Source organism: Silurus aristotelis (genome assembly GCF_946808225.1).
Source record: "Silurus aristotelis genome assembly, chromosome: 4".
NCBI classification, from domain to species: Eukaryota; Metazoa; Chordata; class Actinopteri; order Siluriformes; family Siluridae; genus Silurus; species Silurus aristotelis.
Window position 1 is genome coordinate 4,454,047 of NC_139577.1, and position 13,262 is coordinate 4,467,308.

At 37.3% G+C, this 13,262-nt stretch overlaps 2 protein-coding genes across 5 annotated transcripts; one reads left to right on the top strand and one right to left on the bottom strand.

Moving 5' to 3' along the window:
- Nucleotides 1-629: 629 nt before the first annotated feature.
- kop (askopos) lies at nt 630-8,077 on the top strand. 4 transcript variants are annotated; one of them, XM_083540599.1, is made up of 7 exons: nt 630-796; nt 1,637-1,699; nt 4,105-5,326; nt 5,439-5,557; nt 6,646-6,740; nt 6,921-7,020; nt 7,300-8,077. In XM_083540599.1, the coding sequence occupies exons 3-7, from the start codon at nt 4,142-4,144 to the stop codon at nt 7,421-7,423; spliced, it is 1,623 nt and encodes a 540-aa protein (XP_083396725.1). In that variant the 5' UTR covers nt 630-796; nt 1,637-1,699; nt 4,105-4,141; the 3' UTR covers nt 7,424-8,077. The 4 variants fall into 4 exon arrangements, with proteins under 4 accessions (XP_083396725.1, XP_083396724.1, XP_083396726.1 ...); XM_083540598.1 differs by lacking the exon at nt 1,637-1,699 and adding an exon at nt 1,915-2,034; XM_083540600.1 differs by lacking the exon at nt 1,637-1,699.
- On the bottom strand, nt 7,583-11,583 carry LOC310725609 (calcium/manganese antiporter SLC30A10-like). Its single transcript, XM_083540602.1, has 4 exons — nt 10,954-11,583; nt 10,340-10,408; nt 9,461-9,700; nt 7,583-9,337 (listed from the first exon to the last, which is right to left on the bottom strand). Exons 1-4 carry the CDS (start codon nt 11,435-11,437, stop codon nt 8,919-8,921), a joined length of 1,212 nt encoding a protein of 403 aa, XP_083396728.1. The 5' UTR covers nt 11,438-11,583; the 3' UTR covers nt 7,583-8,918.
- Between the last annotated feature and the right edge of the window lie 1,679 nt (nt 11,584-13,262).

The window sequence follows — 13,262 nt, forward strand, 5'->3', positions numbered from 1 at the left end:
CATAACTTTATTGCGACCTGTCGAAAATGGTGTCGGTCCCCCTTTTGCTGCTAAAACAGTTCTGACCCGTCAAACATTAACTGCTTTAAATTAATCAGCAATTTGAGATTCAGTAGCTCGTTTGTTGGATCGGACCACACGGGCCGGCCTTCACTTTCCACGCATATCAGTGAGCCTTGGCTGCCCATGACCCTGCTGCTGGTTCACCACTGTTCTTCCCGTGGACCACTTTTGATAGATACTGACCACTGCAGACCAGGAACATCACACAAGAGCTGCACATTTTGGAGATGTTCTGACCCAGTCAGTCTAGCCATCGCAATTTGGCTCTTTTCGAATCCTTAAGCTTGCCCATTTTTCCTGCTTCCAGCACGTCAACTTTGAGAACAAAATGTTCACGTGCTGACAACATATCCCACCCACTAACAGGTGCCATGATGAAGAGATAGTGTTATTTACCTCGCCTGTAATAATGTTAAAATGTCATGAATGTTATGCCTGGTCTGTGTATAAACTACTATGACCCGACAGGCAATGTACAGCTGCACTATTGTCTTTCACAAATTGATAATGAGTGTAGGTGCCTCTTATAAATTGCACCTAATACAGTGACCGCTGAGAAACCACACTGTTTTCACTACACAACACCTGAAACGAATGCACGTGGACGGACAAAAATCAGCCAATCACAGACCACAGACGGTTCGCCAAACTTTATAAATAGGGGTCGCACCGAAGTACGTCGAAGTTTCTGCGGTCGCTTCAGCTCTTCTAGGGTCTTTATTCAACTCTCGAGGTAGGCATTTTTTTTTTACCTCACGTATTCCAAAACTAAATCTAAGTAAACGTAAAAAAAACAATTATTAATTAAATTTTTCGTAACTTTGCCTGTTAGCTGTATATACGCTAGCAAAGAATCTCGGCACAGATTAGCTGTAGCACAGACCCCGGATAGCGGCTAATTTATTAAATAATTAACTAATTAACTAATTAATGAGCACACGTTACTTATACGGGTCAATAGCAAAGTTTCAGAAATTTTCACCTACAGTGTAAAATAGTTTTAACAAGTTTCGTTTGTTAATATTTTGAATCACTTAATATTATTTTTTCCACTGTATTTGTAACCCCCCCCCCCCCCACCCCAAAAAAGACATATTTGGACAACTTTTGGTTTTTCTTTATTTTTCTTATTTTTTGCCATTGTACATTCAATACTGAAGACATCCACATGATAAGAGTACGTATGAAATTATGTAGTGAACAAAAAAACGTGCTAAACAGAATGTTTGACATTTTTAGATTGTCCAAAGTAGCTATATTTAGATTTTATGACGGTGTGGCAAACTCATGGCATTCCCTTATCAGATTCAGGAGCTAGTCACCTGGAATGGTGTTCAATTCACAGGTGTGTCTTGTGACATTTTGTGCATTCTTAATCAGATGTCTTGTGCAGAAGATGGTGAGTACAAAGTCAATAGATCTACTAGTGCTAATACAACATCTGTACAAATACTGTACTTTAACAAATGAAGGCTAATCAGTCCAAACAAATTTCAAGAACCAAATAGAAGGCCTTGTGTGATGTTTAACTTGTTTTTGTGTACTACATAATTAGATACATGTTCTTTTATAGTTTGGACTTCTTCAGCGTTGATGTACAATGGTAAAAAAGACAGACAAAACACTGAAGGAGGAGGTGTATTGTATACACCAGCCAGGCATAACATTATGACATTATAAAACTATGACCAGTGAGTAAATAACACTGTTTATCTGTTCGGCATGGCACCTGTTAGTGGGTAAGTATTTGAGCTAGGGGCCAAATTGTGATGGCTAGATTACCGGGTCAGAGCATCTTCTAAACTGCATTTTTTTATTTAATTTTTTTTGTGGGATGTTCCTGGTCTGCAGTGGTCAGTATCCATCAAAAGTGGTCCAAGGAAAGAAACAGTGGTGAACCGGCAACAGGGTCATATGCGGCAGACGCTAATTGATGCATTGCTGTTAATGCTCCAACACAGTATTATGCAAGTGGTCATAATGTTATACCTTGATCGATGGTCATAAATTTAGGCGTGATTGGTGTATATTCCTTACTTTTTTTTTAATTAAATCTCTTGGTAACGTAACCCCTAAGAGTTTTTATAGTGCATTAGACATTATGGTTTTGTGGTTGTTTTTTTATTCACGTTCATTTAAAATTATTGCATTCTAATGGACAGGTATTTAGCATTTTTTACATCCCGTTTTAGTTTTAAAGTCTGAAAAATTATCATACAAGTATGCAAATGAATGTATTCAATAGAGTTGCTAATGACAGTCTAGTTTTCCACGATTTAATAACTTGATGCAGTCTGTTTGCTGCAGGTTTACTGTCAAGAATATTTTTTTATTGGTCTAAGCAGGCACAAGTGTTCCCGTTTCACCGTTTTGCTGTGTGACATTATCACTTAGCTCTTGTGTTCACATCATGATCGAGGAACTCAAATACACACGGTCTTTGCATGCCCAATTTCTTTGCATAATAATGTAATCAAAAAGTAGATTTGTTTAAGGTTTTGGTCACAAACAAAATCCTTAATTTCTAACAGGAGTTTGATTAAAAATGTTATGATAATAGACGACTGAATCAGATGTTAAATCATACTATAAATATACTATATACAATTATTAACATGGTTATTTGTATCAAAGGACAAAAACATATCACTCTGGATACATCATTGACATTTCTTTCCCATTTATACCATGTCTGTATACTCGTGTGTTTGGCTGGAGTGCAGAGGTTGTTCCATTCAATTTAATCACTTTTCTATACTAATGCTCTTCCTATAAATACTAACATCTAATTGCAGTTATCTACCGAGAGGTAGCTATTGTAAATATTTCATGAATTAAATTTATTGGAGATAAATTTTGATAAACACCAACAGCTTTATGATAAGCAGAGAATTTTTATGACTAAAGATATGCGATTTATATGTTTGTATTTTGCCCAGATGAAACAGTGTGTTGTCATGTTCACTATCAGATCATTACATAATGTGTATGCTTGTGTAACGATGTATACTCGTGTAACTTTACTACTTGGTAATATTTTACTTGCTTGATTTTGTGTCTTTGAATTGGGTCATTTTTCTTCCAGCTTAGTGTTAAACATTGCATTGTTGATTTACGTTTTCTCATTTCAGTGGTCATGTCAGTGATTTTTATTTTATTTTTTTAATTAAAGACCATAACCTTCCAGTGAGTGTATTGAAAATAGTGGAATCATTTTATGATTTAGAACCAAAATGTTTTTAGGTGTTGACCTGAACCCTAATGAACACCCCTGAATAAATTAAAACAACCAAGTGTGCCACCAGAAGAGTAAAGGTTGATAGGATAACAAAGCAGGGCCCAATTCTGGAATCTGGATATTTCAAAAGCACTTATAGGTATGATGGGTATTTGTTTTTAAAAAAACCTGTGCAGGAGGATTAGTAACTCTAAATTGCACTCTAAATTGTTTGTGTGATGACATGCACCATATCACCAATTGTGTATTCTCATTTTGTAGCCTATGTTACTAGGATAGGCTCTTCTGTGACCATGAACAGGATAAATCTTAAGTAGAAAGTAAATAATCCCAGATTGTTTACACAAAATATTAAACACATTACCCAGTTAATAAAAACCCCTGCTCTAGCGCTTCACTGTTGTCTTGCACAATTAATAGATTATAGGTACCTCAGTGTACCTAATAAAGTGTCCACTAAGAAACCAAACTGTATTTACTATTTGAAATTGCCATGTGAATAGCTCATGCGACACAAATCAACCATTCGGGACATAGATTAAGATTATTATTTGTATAAATGTGCAGTAATGTACCTGCTGTTTTTGGAGCATTAGAGCTATATATTTTCAAAGTTTTCACTGATTAAACTTATTAGGTCCAGTTCATTTTGTCCAGAATTAAAACCCATTCAGATCATTAAATCAAATTTTGTTCATAAAAATTAAATAAATTTAGAGTCAAAAGGCAGAATTAAGCAAATGAGATTTATATGTGACTTTTTGCAATACAAAATGTAATGGTTAAATTTTTCTTTTTATTAGTGTTACTGTTCCTGTGTAAAATGATCCGTGATCAGTGATGGAGCTCGTGATGGCAGAGACAAAGAAATTAATCAAGACTGCTTCCCACAAACATGGCTCGGATGAGACAAGACATTTTTCACACTTTAAGCCCCTCTCCGTTTATTCTCGCAAGGTTTACTGCAATGCCATCAGTTCCTGTTCTGTCAATTCATCCTGTAGTCCCGAAAGTCCTCTTTGGAACTTGAAAGTTGAGTTAATTAACAGCAGGGAATCTGTTGGACGTAAAAGGCGATTGGATGATTCATGTCTTGATGAGACGTATGATAGATCGTCAAAAAGACCCTGCCTGGCTAATCGCTTTTCTCCACATTCAACCTCCGTACCAACAATAGATTCTTTTAATGCTTACCGGCAAGTTAAACTAGTCTCCAGTCAGTCGTCTTCTGTGGGACTTGATGAGATGAAAAGGATAGGAAAAACTTTGTCTCGTCAAAAGTCTTTAGGTCTGGACTGGACCTATGGTAGTGATATGACTGCCAGTCAAAGCAGCACTTCACTATCTAATATTTGCTCAAGCAGCCCGGTGTTGGTACACAATAAATATGCAGATGTTATTGCATTTGATTATGATGTAGATGAGATAATGTGTTTGAGCCCAATTGACTGTGCTGATGCCATTGCTGATGGCCTGGAGGATTGCATTCAGAGCTGTCCATCAGAGGAAGGCCACAAATCATGCTACTATTCAAAGCAAAGGCAAAGGAAATTGGAGTATTCAACTGACAGAGACACACAGTGTGCAAGTGATGAGGGTTATGTTACAAAATCCTATTGCACCAGTGGCCCAGCGGAGTCAAATTTGCTTCAAATTACTGTCCCAAATTCGTCAAATACATCACCGCTTGCCTCCACCCCAATTATGTCCACCCCTTTAGAAAAATCCAGGGAGCTTGTTAAATGTTGGAAAAACGATTTTGACAAAAAGAGCCAGTCCTCACCTACAATAAATTGCAAGCTTGTAAAAGCTTCCTCTGCAATTTCTCTCAATTTGGATGCTGGTAAAACAATCGAGTTCTTGAACATTAAAAGTGAAGCGGGTAACATGGTGCACAAAGGCACTGCGATCGGCAAGTCATCAGACAACAGGCAGATTGCTATCCAGGTGAAGCAGGACGAAGAAGTACTTTCTGTTGGCCAGCAGCAGGCGGGCTCGGAGAACAAGCTGCCGCTCGAGGTCCAGGTTTGACACAAAATAACAATTTACATACATGCTTTTATAAAGTGACCTGCAGAATTACATGATCATATGCTTCAGATAAACTTCTTAACAATAGCCAACATGTCATGTTTAGGTGAAGTCTAAGGTGGTTTTACCGGACAAGCAGCAACCAGGAGCAGTCAAATATGCATACCAACAACCAGAAAAAAAAGTGTCTGAGGGCCAAAGAAATGTCTTCAAAGACGTCCCAAGGTACTCTATTTGAATACACTCAAAAACAGACGTGCCCAAATTCCTTGAGTTTTTAAAAACTGTGGTATGAGATTGATGTAAATATTATCTACTAAATATCTGAAAATAGGATTTTTTTTTAACCAGTAGAGGGCGCGCTGCTGCTGTTTGTAAAGACGCGTTTCTCTTCATCAGTTCTGAGCTTTTCTTCGATGGATCCTTAGCTCAGACATTTGAAGTTGTTTGAAAGGTTCCTGCCGTCTTTAAGCACTCCTGTTTGCACACCAGATTAAATCATACATTTCAATTCATTTGAATTACCTGTAATGTTTATGAAACCTGGGCAATATGATACTGTTATGAATTAGGATTTTTTGAAAAAGAATTATTTATTGGACATGTATTTTTTTCCCCCCAAATTTTCTCTTTCAGTTTGCTAAAGATTTTTAAATGAAGCCCCAACATTTCCACCTCAATTTGAGCTATGATTTCGGATGTGATTTACGCTATACAGGCCAAAATACGTGGTTCCCTGACCATTACACCTATGTGGTGGTTCTTCAAACTATTTCCACAAAGTAGGCATGTATTTCTTTTGCATGCTGTAGCATTGCATTTTCCCCAAATCTCTTCCAGCGTGACTATGACCTCAAACACGCTGATTATTTTTGGGGTGAACCGGAAATCCAGGGGAGCTTATTATAACAGAAAAGGAAGGACTATATCTGGAATGGTGCCTTTAAAAGCCACATGTGGGTTTGATGGTCAGACGTGAACAAAATTTAGGCTGTATACTGTGTTTGACATATGGCCCAGGTTCTAATGTCTGCTAACCTGCCTGCATGTTTAGGAGAAGTCATCACCTGAAGTTTTTCCTGTCCTTTTAATCCCAGCTTTTAACAGTTTTCTTTTTCTTGTAATAACCCTTGCAGAAGATTGCAAATTAAAGCATAAGCCAAATTAAAGCTGAAGAATTCTTACATGTTGCATGTAGAATTGCGATGTGCCGATTATTAGTTGCTAAATAAACTAATCAGGGTTTGTGCTTGGATGTGGTTTGTTTTTCTAGATGTTAGCCATGTTACCCTCTTTATGAATTGGTTTTGCAGGCCGGTGTTGTTGTACAGTGAGGATGACTGGGAGAAAGAAAAGAAGGTGTATGTGGACTCTGTGAGGAGACACATGGCGGATAAAGTTGAACATGGTAAAATTTTCCCTCGATTAAAACGGAAGCCTCACTATTAGGTTTAATGTTGTAACATGACTCATTGTAAAGCAATCATTAATGAGGAGAGTTGTGATTGTACAATGTTTTATTAGCAATTATGATTTCTTTGTGTGATAATCACTTGCTGACGTGTCTTTACTTCTGACCACTTTACAGGTGTAATGACTGAGCTTTTATGCCTCATGAAAGATGTAGCCAATCAGGGGAGAGGAGGAAATGGGAGAAGGTGGCAGCACCCATCTGACCTTACACGCAGGTATTCTGGCATTGTGGGAGGCAAAGGGCAGATTATTGTCTTGTACATCAAAACACTGGCACCACAGTGGGCAGACAGTTAATAATTATATCAATGATAAAAAACAAAACTGGGATTTCATAATTATGGTCAAATTACACATTTAATTTGGAGTCATTTATTAGCAATCCGGAGTTTATTCAATAGGCAGATTTATTTATATATATATATATATATATATATATATATATATATATATCTGCCTATTGAATAAACTCATAATTTCTCTGTTCTTTAAAGAAACTACCGGCTGTGTAACGGCAGTCGTCTACTCTCCCTGAATGAATGGCAGAACCTAAACTATCGCGATCATCGCCGCTTTGCCCAAGTTCCTCCGGTGTTCAAGCGAAGCCAAATGCTTTGAAACTTCAAATCACACATCGCACTCTGTATTAATGACTCTAATCTCAGGCCTCCTTTCATATAAATCATCTCAACTGGATCTACTTGGTACCCCAGTTTGGTCTTTTGCACTTTTTTTTTTTTTTTTTACTATTCTTTTGTTTCTGTTTGAAAAAAGTAAGTTGCTGTGGATGTTTTTCTGTAGTGTTTGTTTGTATGTGAGAGATTTTATATACTTGCGGTTTGACACTGGTGAAAAAGGTGGACATTTCAAATTTGCATCATTCTTCATGCGATGTCATTCTTGATTATTCTGCCTTTTTGCAAGCACTTTTAACCATGTTGTGTATTTTATCCGAGGTGATTATAAAGTCCCTCTTTACACAGCCATTCAAAAGTGGACAAACACAGGCCAGAACCTGCGTCTTGTACTTGGGTGTGACATGTCGGATCTGTCCCCTGCTTTATTTTTTTTAGGTGTTCAGGTTTCTAAATATCTGTGTTTGTGTGCAAATCTGCATGTTTGTTGCTGTGAATTGTCACTGTTTTATGCACATTTTGTACCATTTATTTGAGTTCAAAGCAAAATTAAATTCAAAAAATGTTTGCGTTTATCCAATGTACTGACATGTACACAGATAAATTAAAACGATGGTTCTTCAATGTGCACACAGGATATTCCGTGTGTTTCTCCTAAGTATTTCTCCTTAAGTCATACCTATAATCACCGCAAACGTTGAGATGCTTTGCTTAAAAAAGGCAGTCAAAAAGGCACTATGGACACGTCCATCATGCACATATGTGGTTTTTTCCAAACAGTAGCCGTAAATCTGAAAGCATGAACTTGTATTCAGTTCTTGATGCTGCATCATTAGTTTTCTTTCCCTTCCCTTCAACCGTTTTAGCATGACAGTACTTCTGTGCAAAAAGTGAGACCCATGAAGGTTGATTGGACTATTCAACTCCTTTCATGAATTGGAATTTTAACGCTTACTATACTCGACATTTTCGGAAAGTATGTTTTTATATAGAAAAAGGTGCTTTACAAAACAGTTAACATTTAAAGTATACAGACAACAATGTTCCTTTACAGCTATAAGATTATTATAACAAAACGTTTTTTTCTAAATCTTAAAATGCAGAGATGGAAAAAAAGAATGCATGAATGTACACACGATTGTGGAGCTCTACATGTTTAAGAACAACTTTGGTGACTTGTATCTTACTCCGTGACTCATTCCATCATGATCCGTCACTCACTGACTAAATACTAACACAATCCAAGTGAAATCCATGTTGTCCAGGGTTGATTTGTATTTTGACTGTAGTTTTAGCCTAGTAACCAATTTTAGACTGCAGTCTACAAACCATTAAATCACATTATTAAAAATAAAAAGGCTCACAGCTTTAATCTCTTGTGCTTCTCTTCTGCAAGGACTGTGGCATTTCACTCTGACCTAAGTTAAGCCTTAGTAAAGCCTTGTGTTACAAGTCGAATAGAATTATTTGTCATATGGCTAAAACTTTGTGGCTGTGTAGGAAGCTGGCGATATTTTAAGTACGTTGCTTGTTTCATACGTGTCTATTGGAGTTTCTCCGTGGTAAGGTAGCTGATTTGCTTTAAACAATGGAAGTCCAGCGACATCGGAAGGGCAACAGGAAACTTTCATGCAGTAGGGGGATGAACACGGAGTGCTGCAGTAGCTCTTCTCCAGGGTTCCGTCGCCAAATTCCAGCTGGACGGTCGCGCTGTGGATGCCGACATGATGAAGGGCGCTCCTGATCTGCTCGTGGAGTATTTTGATTCCGCTGAGAGAACTGTGGAGCTCGGCAGAGACTCGTACATGCATTGAGGCCACATACCGGCTCTTCGTCAGTTCCCACAGGTGAGCGTCGTGGATACTCAGGACCCCAGGAAGGCTGCACACTTCTTGCACTGTGTGTGTGTGTGTGGGGGGGGGAATTGTAAATTATCCTGAATTATAATAAGCAAAATCATCTAAAACCAACATTGAGAGGGAAAGGGGAGGATATTTCCTCCAATGTTCATTTTACTCACAGACTCTGTTGAAGGGCATGTCGCGAGGGATGATTTGTAGCAGGATGCTTGCTGTTTCCCGAGCCAGGGGAATGGCAGAGGGCATGATGATGGCTACCATGAGCAGAGTCAGGCTTGGATCGACGTAGCACTGCCAGTTACATGGAGTATCTGGTTTCTTAGGCCAGACGTAGAACAGAGCCGAGGTCACTACGACCACCACTGATCCTAGAGCATCGTTTAGCATGTGGAGTAGCACCCCTGAGAAAGGAAATATGGGGAAATATATGTTATGCAAAAGAAATCAGTGTCGAATGTCCTCCGAAACTAATTAATGCATAGATACTTTTATTTTATTTTTTTTTAAGTGGTAGTTTGTTTATTTATATATATATATATATATATATATATATATATATATATATATATATATATATATATATATATATATATATATATATATATATATCAATAAATTAAATTTATAAAAAAATAAAAAGGTCCATGCCACAAAGTTAAATTTATAATTATATATATATATATATTATAAATTTAACTTTGTGGCATGGACCTTTTTTTTTTTTTTTGTTTGTTTGTTTTTTTTGTCTGTGTACAGACATACCTCTAATGTTAAGATGGTGGCCTTATATATGTTATGCAAAAGAAATCAGTGTCGAATGTCCTCCGAAACTAATTAATGCATAGATCCTTTTTTTTTTTTTTTTTTTTTTTTTGAAGTGGTAGTTTGTTTATTTATTTATATATATATATATATATATATATATATATATATATATATATATATATATATATATATATATATATATATATATATATATATAAATTTAACTTTGTGGCATGGACCTTTTTTTTTTTTTTTTTGTATGTGTACAGACATACCTCTAATGTTAAGATGGTGGCCTTCATCCTCAAATTCATCCTCTTCATCTAAATCTCTTTGATGGACACCTGTAAACAGAGCATATTATTTTTACATTTATTATCTGTACCAGGTAAATCTGTGTCAGAAACTGGTAACAAATTACGTCCTGTTGTTTGGAAGTCGGAAATTTGAATTAGTAGCATTTGAAGACTAAGTGTATATAAACGGATATTTGAGCATTGTTGAAAAAAATATTATATATTATAATAACTGCTCAGTTTCTCAGCTCAATATTTGCATTTAATAGAACAGTTAAACAACCAATGCGTTATGATGAATACATTGATTATAAACTTTTAAAGTTTTGCGAACAAATAAAACTTAATGCACAAATTGATTTTCTCAAAATTAATTCGGAATGCAGAGACTGTGTTGATTTTTTTTGTTTAAATTATAGATAGATATAGATGTCATTAATCGTGATTAAATGCAAATTAATGCATGATTCAGCATGAAAGTGTTATTGGTTTGGGTAATTAGAACTCTAATGTGTTGGGGTGGTTTAGATTGGTGAATAATTGTATTTTAGATTTAGATTAAACCCAGTAAACCATCACACTCTCTGCTCCACCTGTTTCTGTGTCCATATCGCTCTTCGGTTCGCTGTGGCGGCGCTCCATGCGCCCTTTTTTCCTGCGCAGACATCTCCAGTCTTGGAAGACCAGCAGTCCCACCACGTTTATGCAGAGTCCAATGCTGCCGACGACAAGCACCAGTTCGGGTTTGTCGATGGGTTCGGGCTGTGCGAGCCGCTCGAGGGCTTGTGCCGACACGGAGAAGCGCACGGCGGCCAGGAACACGGCGTTCGCCAACGCGCCTAGCACCTCAACGCGCACCAGCCCGTACGTGCAGCGTGGAGAGGAGGAGTGGCGACGAACCCGTGCCGCCACCAGACCCACCGACAGCGAGATGATGTCGGACAACATGTTAAAAGAGTCCGACACCAGAGCTATAGAGTTCCCGACATAACCGCACACAATCTCGGCCATGAAAAACACGCTGGTCATGGTCAGCATGAAAACCAGGCGACAGCTTTTCCCTGTGTAGCGACCCATTTCTTATTCAAAAAAGTGTCCTTTATTCTCACCAGACTGTTAAAAGACAGCAGGTGTTCCGGTAACGTCTCCTCCCGAGACCCCGCTTCTCCCAAACCGTTCACTGAATGTCTTGTACCCTGGACTTATTCGAGCGTGATATTTCTTGGCTAATACCTGGCAACCAGACAGAACACTCTTTCTGTATTCTGCCTTATATGAACGTTAACGACAGTGATAAACATGAACTTTGAGACGCGTGTGTGTCCTTCGAGTTATATGAAAACATACACACCTTATATGTAGACGCCCATAAACACCGTTACACTATAACAGGATTCAGATCATTTACCCAGACTTAGACTTACAGGTGATGGATACAGTTCACACTTGTGAATAAAGCACATGAAAATCAGCACATTTTTACCATCATCTCATTCAGTTAATCATGTTTAGCATCTGTGTGACTAATACACACACAATACTTTCTTGATTATTGCTATGGATACATGCGGTTACACCAGTGTGCATCATTTAGTCATTTATTCATCTTCAGTATCCACTTGGTTGGGTCACATATCCTGAGAACATTAAGTACAAGGTAGTCAGATACCCTGGATGAGATTTCTGATGACCATCACTATTGTATATCTGCAATAAATGGACATTTGGTGCAACCCAGTTGTCCCTCTTGAGTCTGGTTCCTGCAGCATTCTATACAATGATCATGTGTCCAAAAAGTATATAGTAGTAAAAACTAATGCATTGTTGGTTAATTCGGTGTTAGAGGAGGCCATATAAGTGAACACTTTTTGAGGGAAGCAGTGTCTAAATTTTAAGACTTTTTTAGTCATTTAGAATAGAGTTTTTTTATATTATTTTTAGTCATTGTTTTTGTTTGAGGGCAACAGGTTTGCTTTTTATTTTTACTGCAATAAAAACCATCAAACGGTTCACTATTATATGCGGTCAATAATTGACAGTTACAGTATCTTTACTGTAAATTATATTGCATTTGTTCTTGTCTTTACAGTTGATAAGCAGAGGTTTGTGACCCAGCTTAGCCTCTAATGTCTATGCTACTGTACAATAGGCAGCATTTTTCAGTATAGTCCATGATTAAAAATATACTTTAATACTTTTTTTTTTTTTTAATAAAGTGGAATTTTAAAATGTTACTTGAGATTTTAATATTTAAATGTGAAAGTTGCATTTCATTATATTTGTATTGTATATGGTGAACCTAAATAGTTAAAAGACTAATAGACTTGTTTTTAGCACATTAGACAGACAGACAGACAGACAGACAGACAGACAGACAGACAGACAGACAGACAGACAGACAGACAGACAGATAGATAGATAGATAGATAGATAGATAGATAGATAGATAGATAGATAGATAGATTTTTAAGTTTCTGAAAATGATTGCCATTTTCCTTCTTTCAAATAGTTCCCCCCAGTCTTTGTACTAAGTGAATTCGCCATTAGTAGAACATGGGCATCCCTGAGAATCGACTGCCTCTGTTTAATTGTAATTGACTCTGTTGTGCTGGATTACCTTGGATAACCTCCAGGAGCAGTGTCACATATTTCCTTATTAGGCATGTGTGTGCGCACGCCAAGATATCCAACTAAGTCATAAAGTAACATACAGCACCGTATTTGCAATAAATACTATCTTTTGGCAATGTTCCCCTGAACCCTCTGCTATCGATTAGTGAATAGTTACACATGTAACTAATCTCATATTGCACTCCTTTAGGTGTGCAAAACTCACCTGGTTAAGGTATGCCAACAATCCAGTGTCATGTGAAACTAAAGCACCTTAGGACTGACTAGAAAG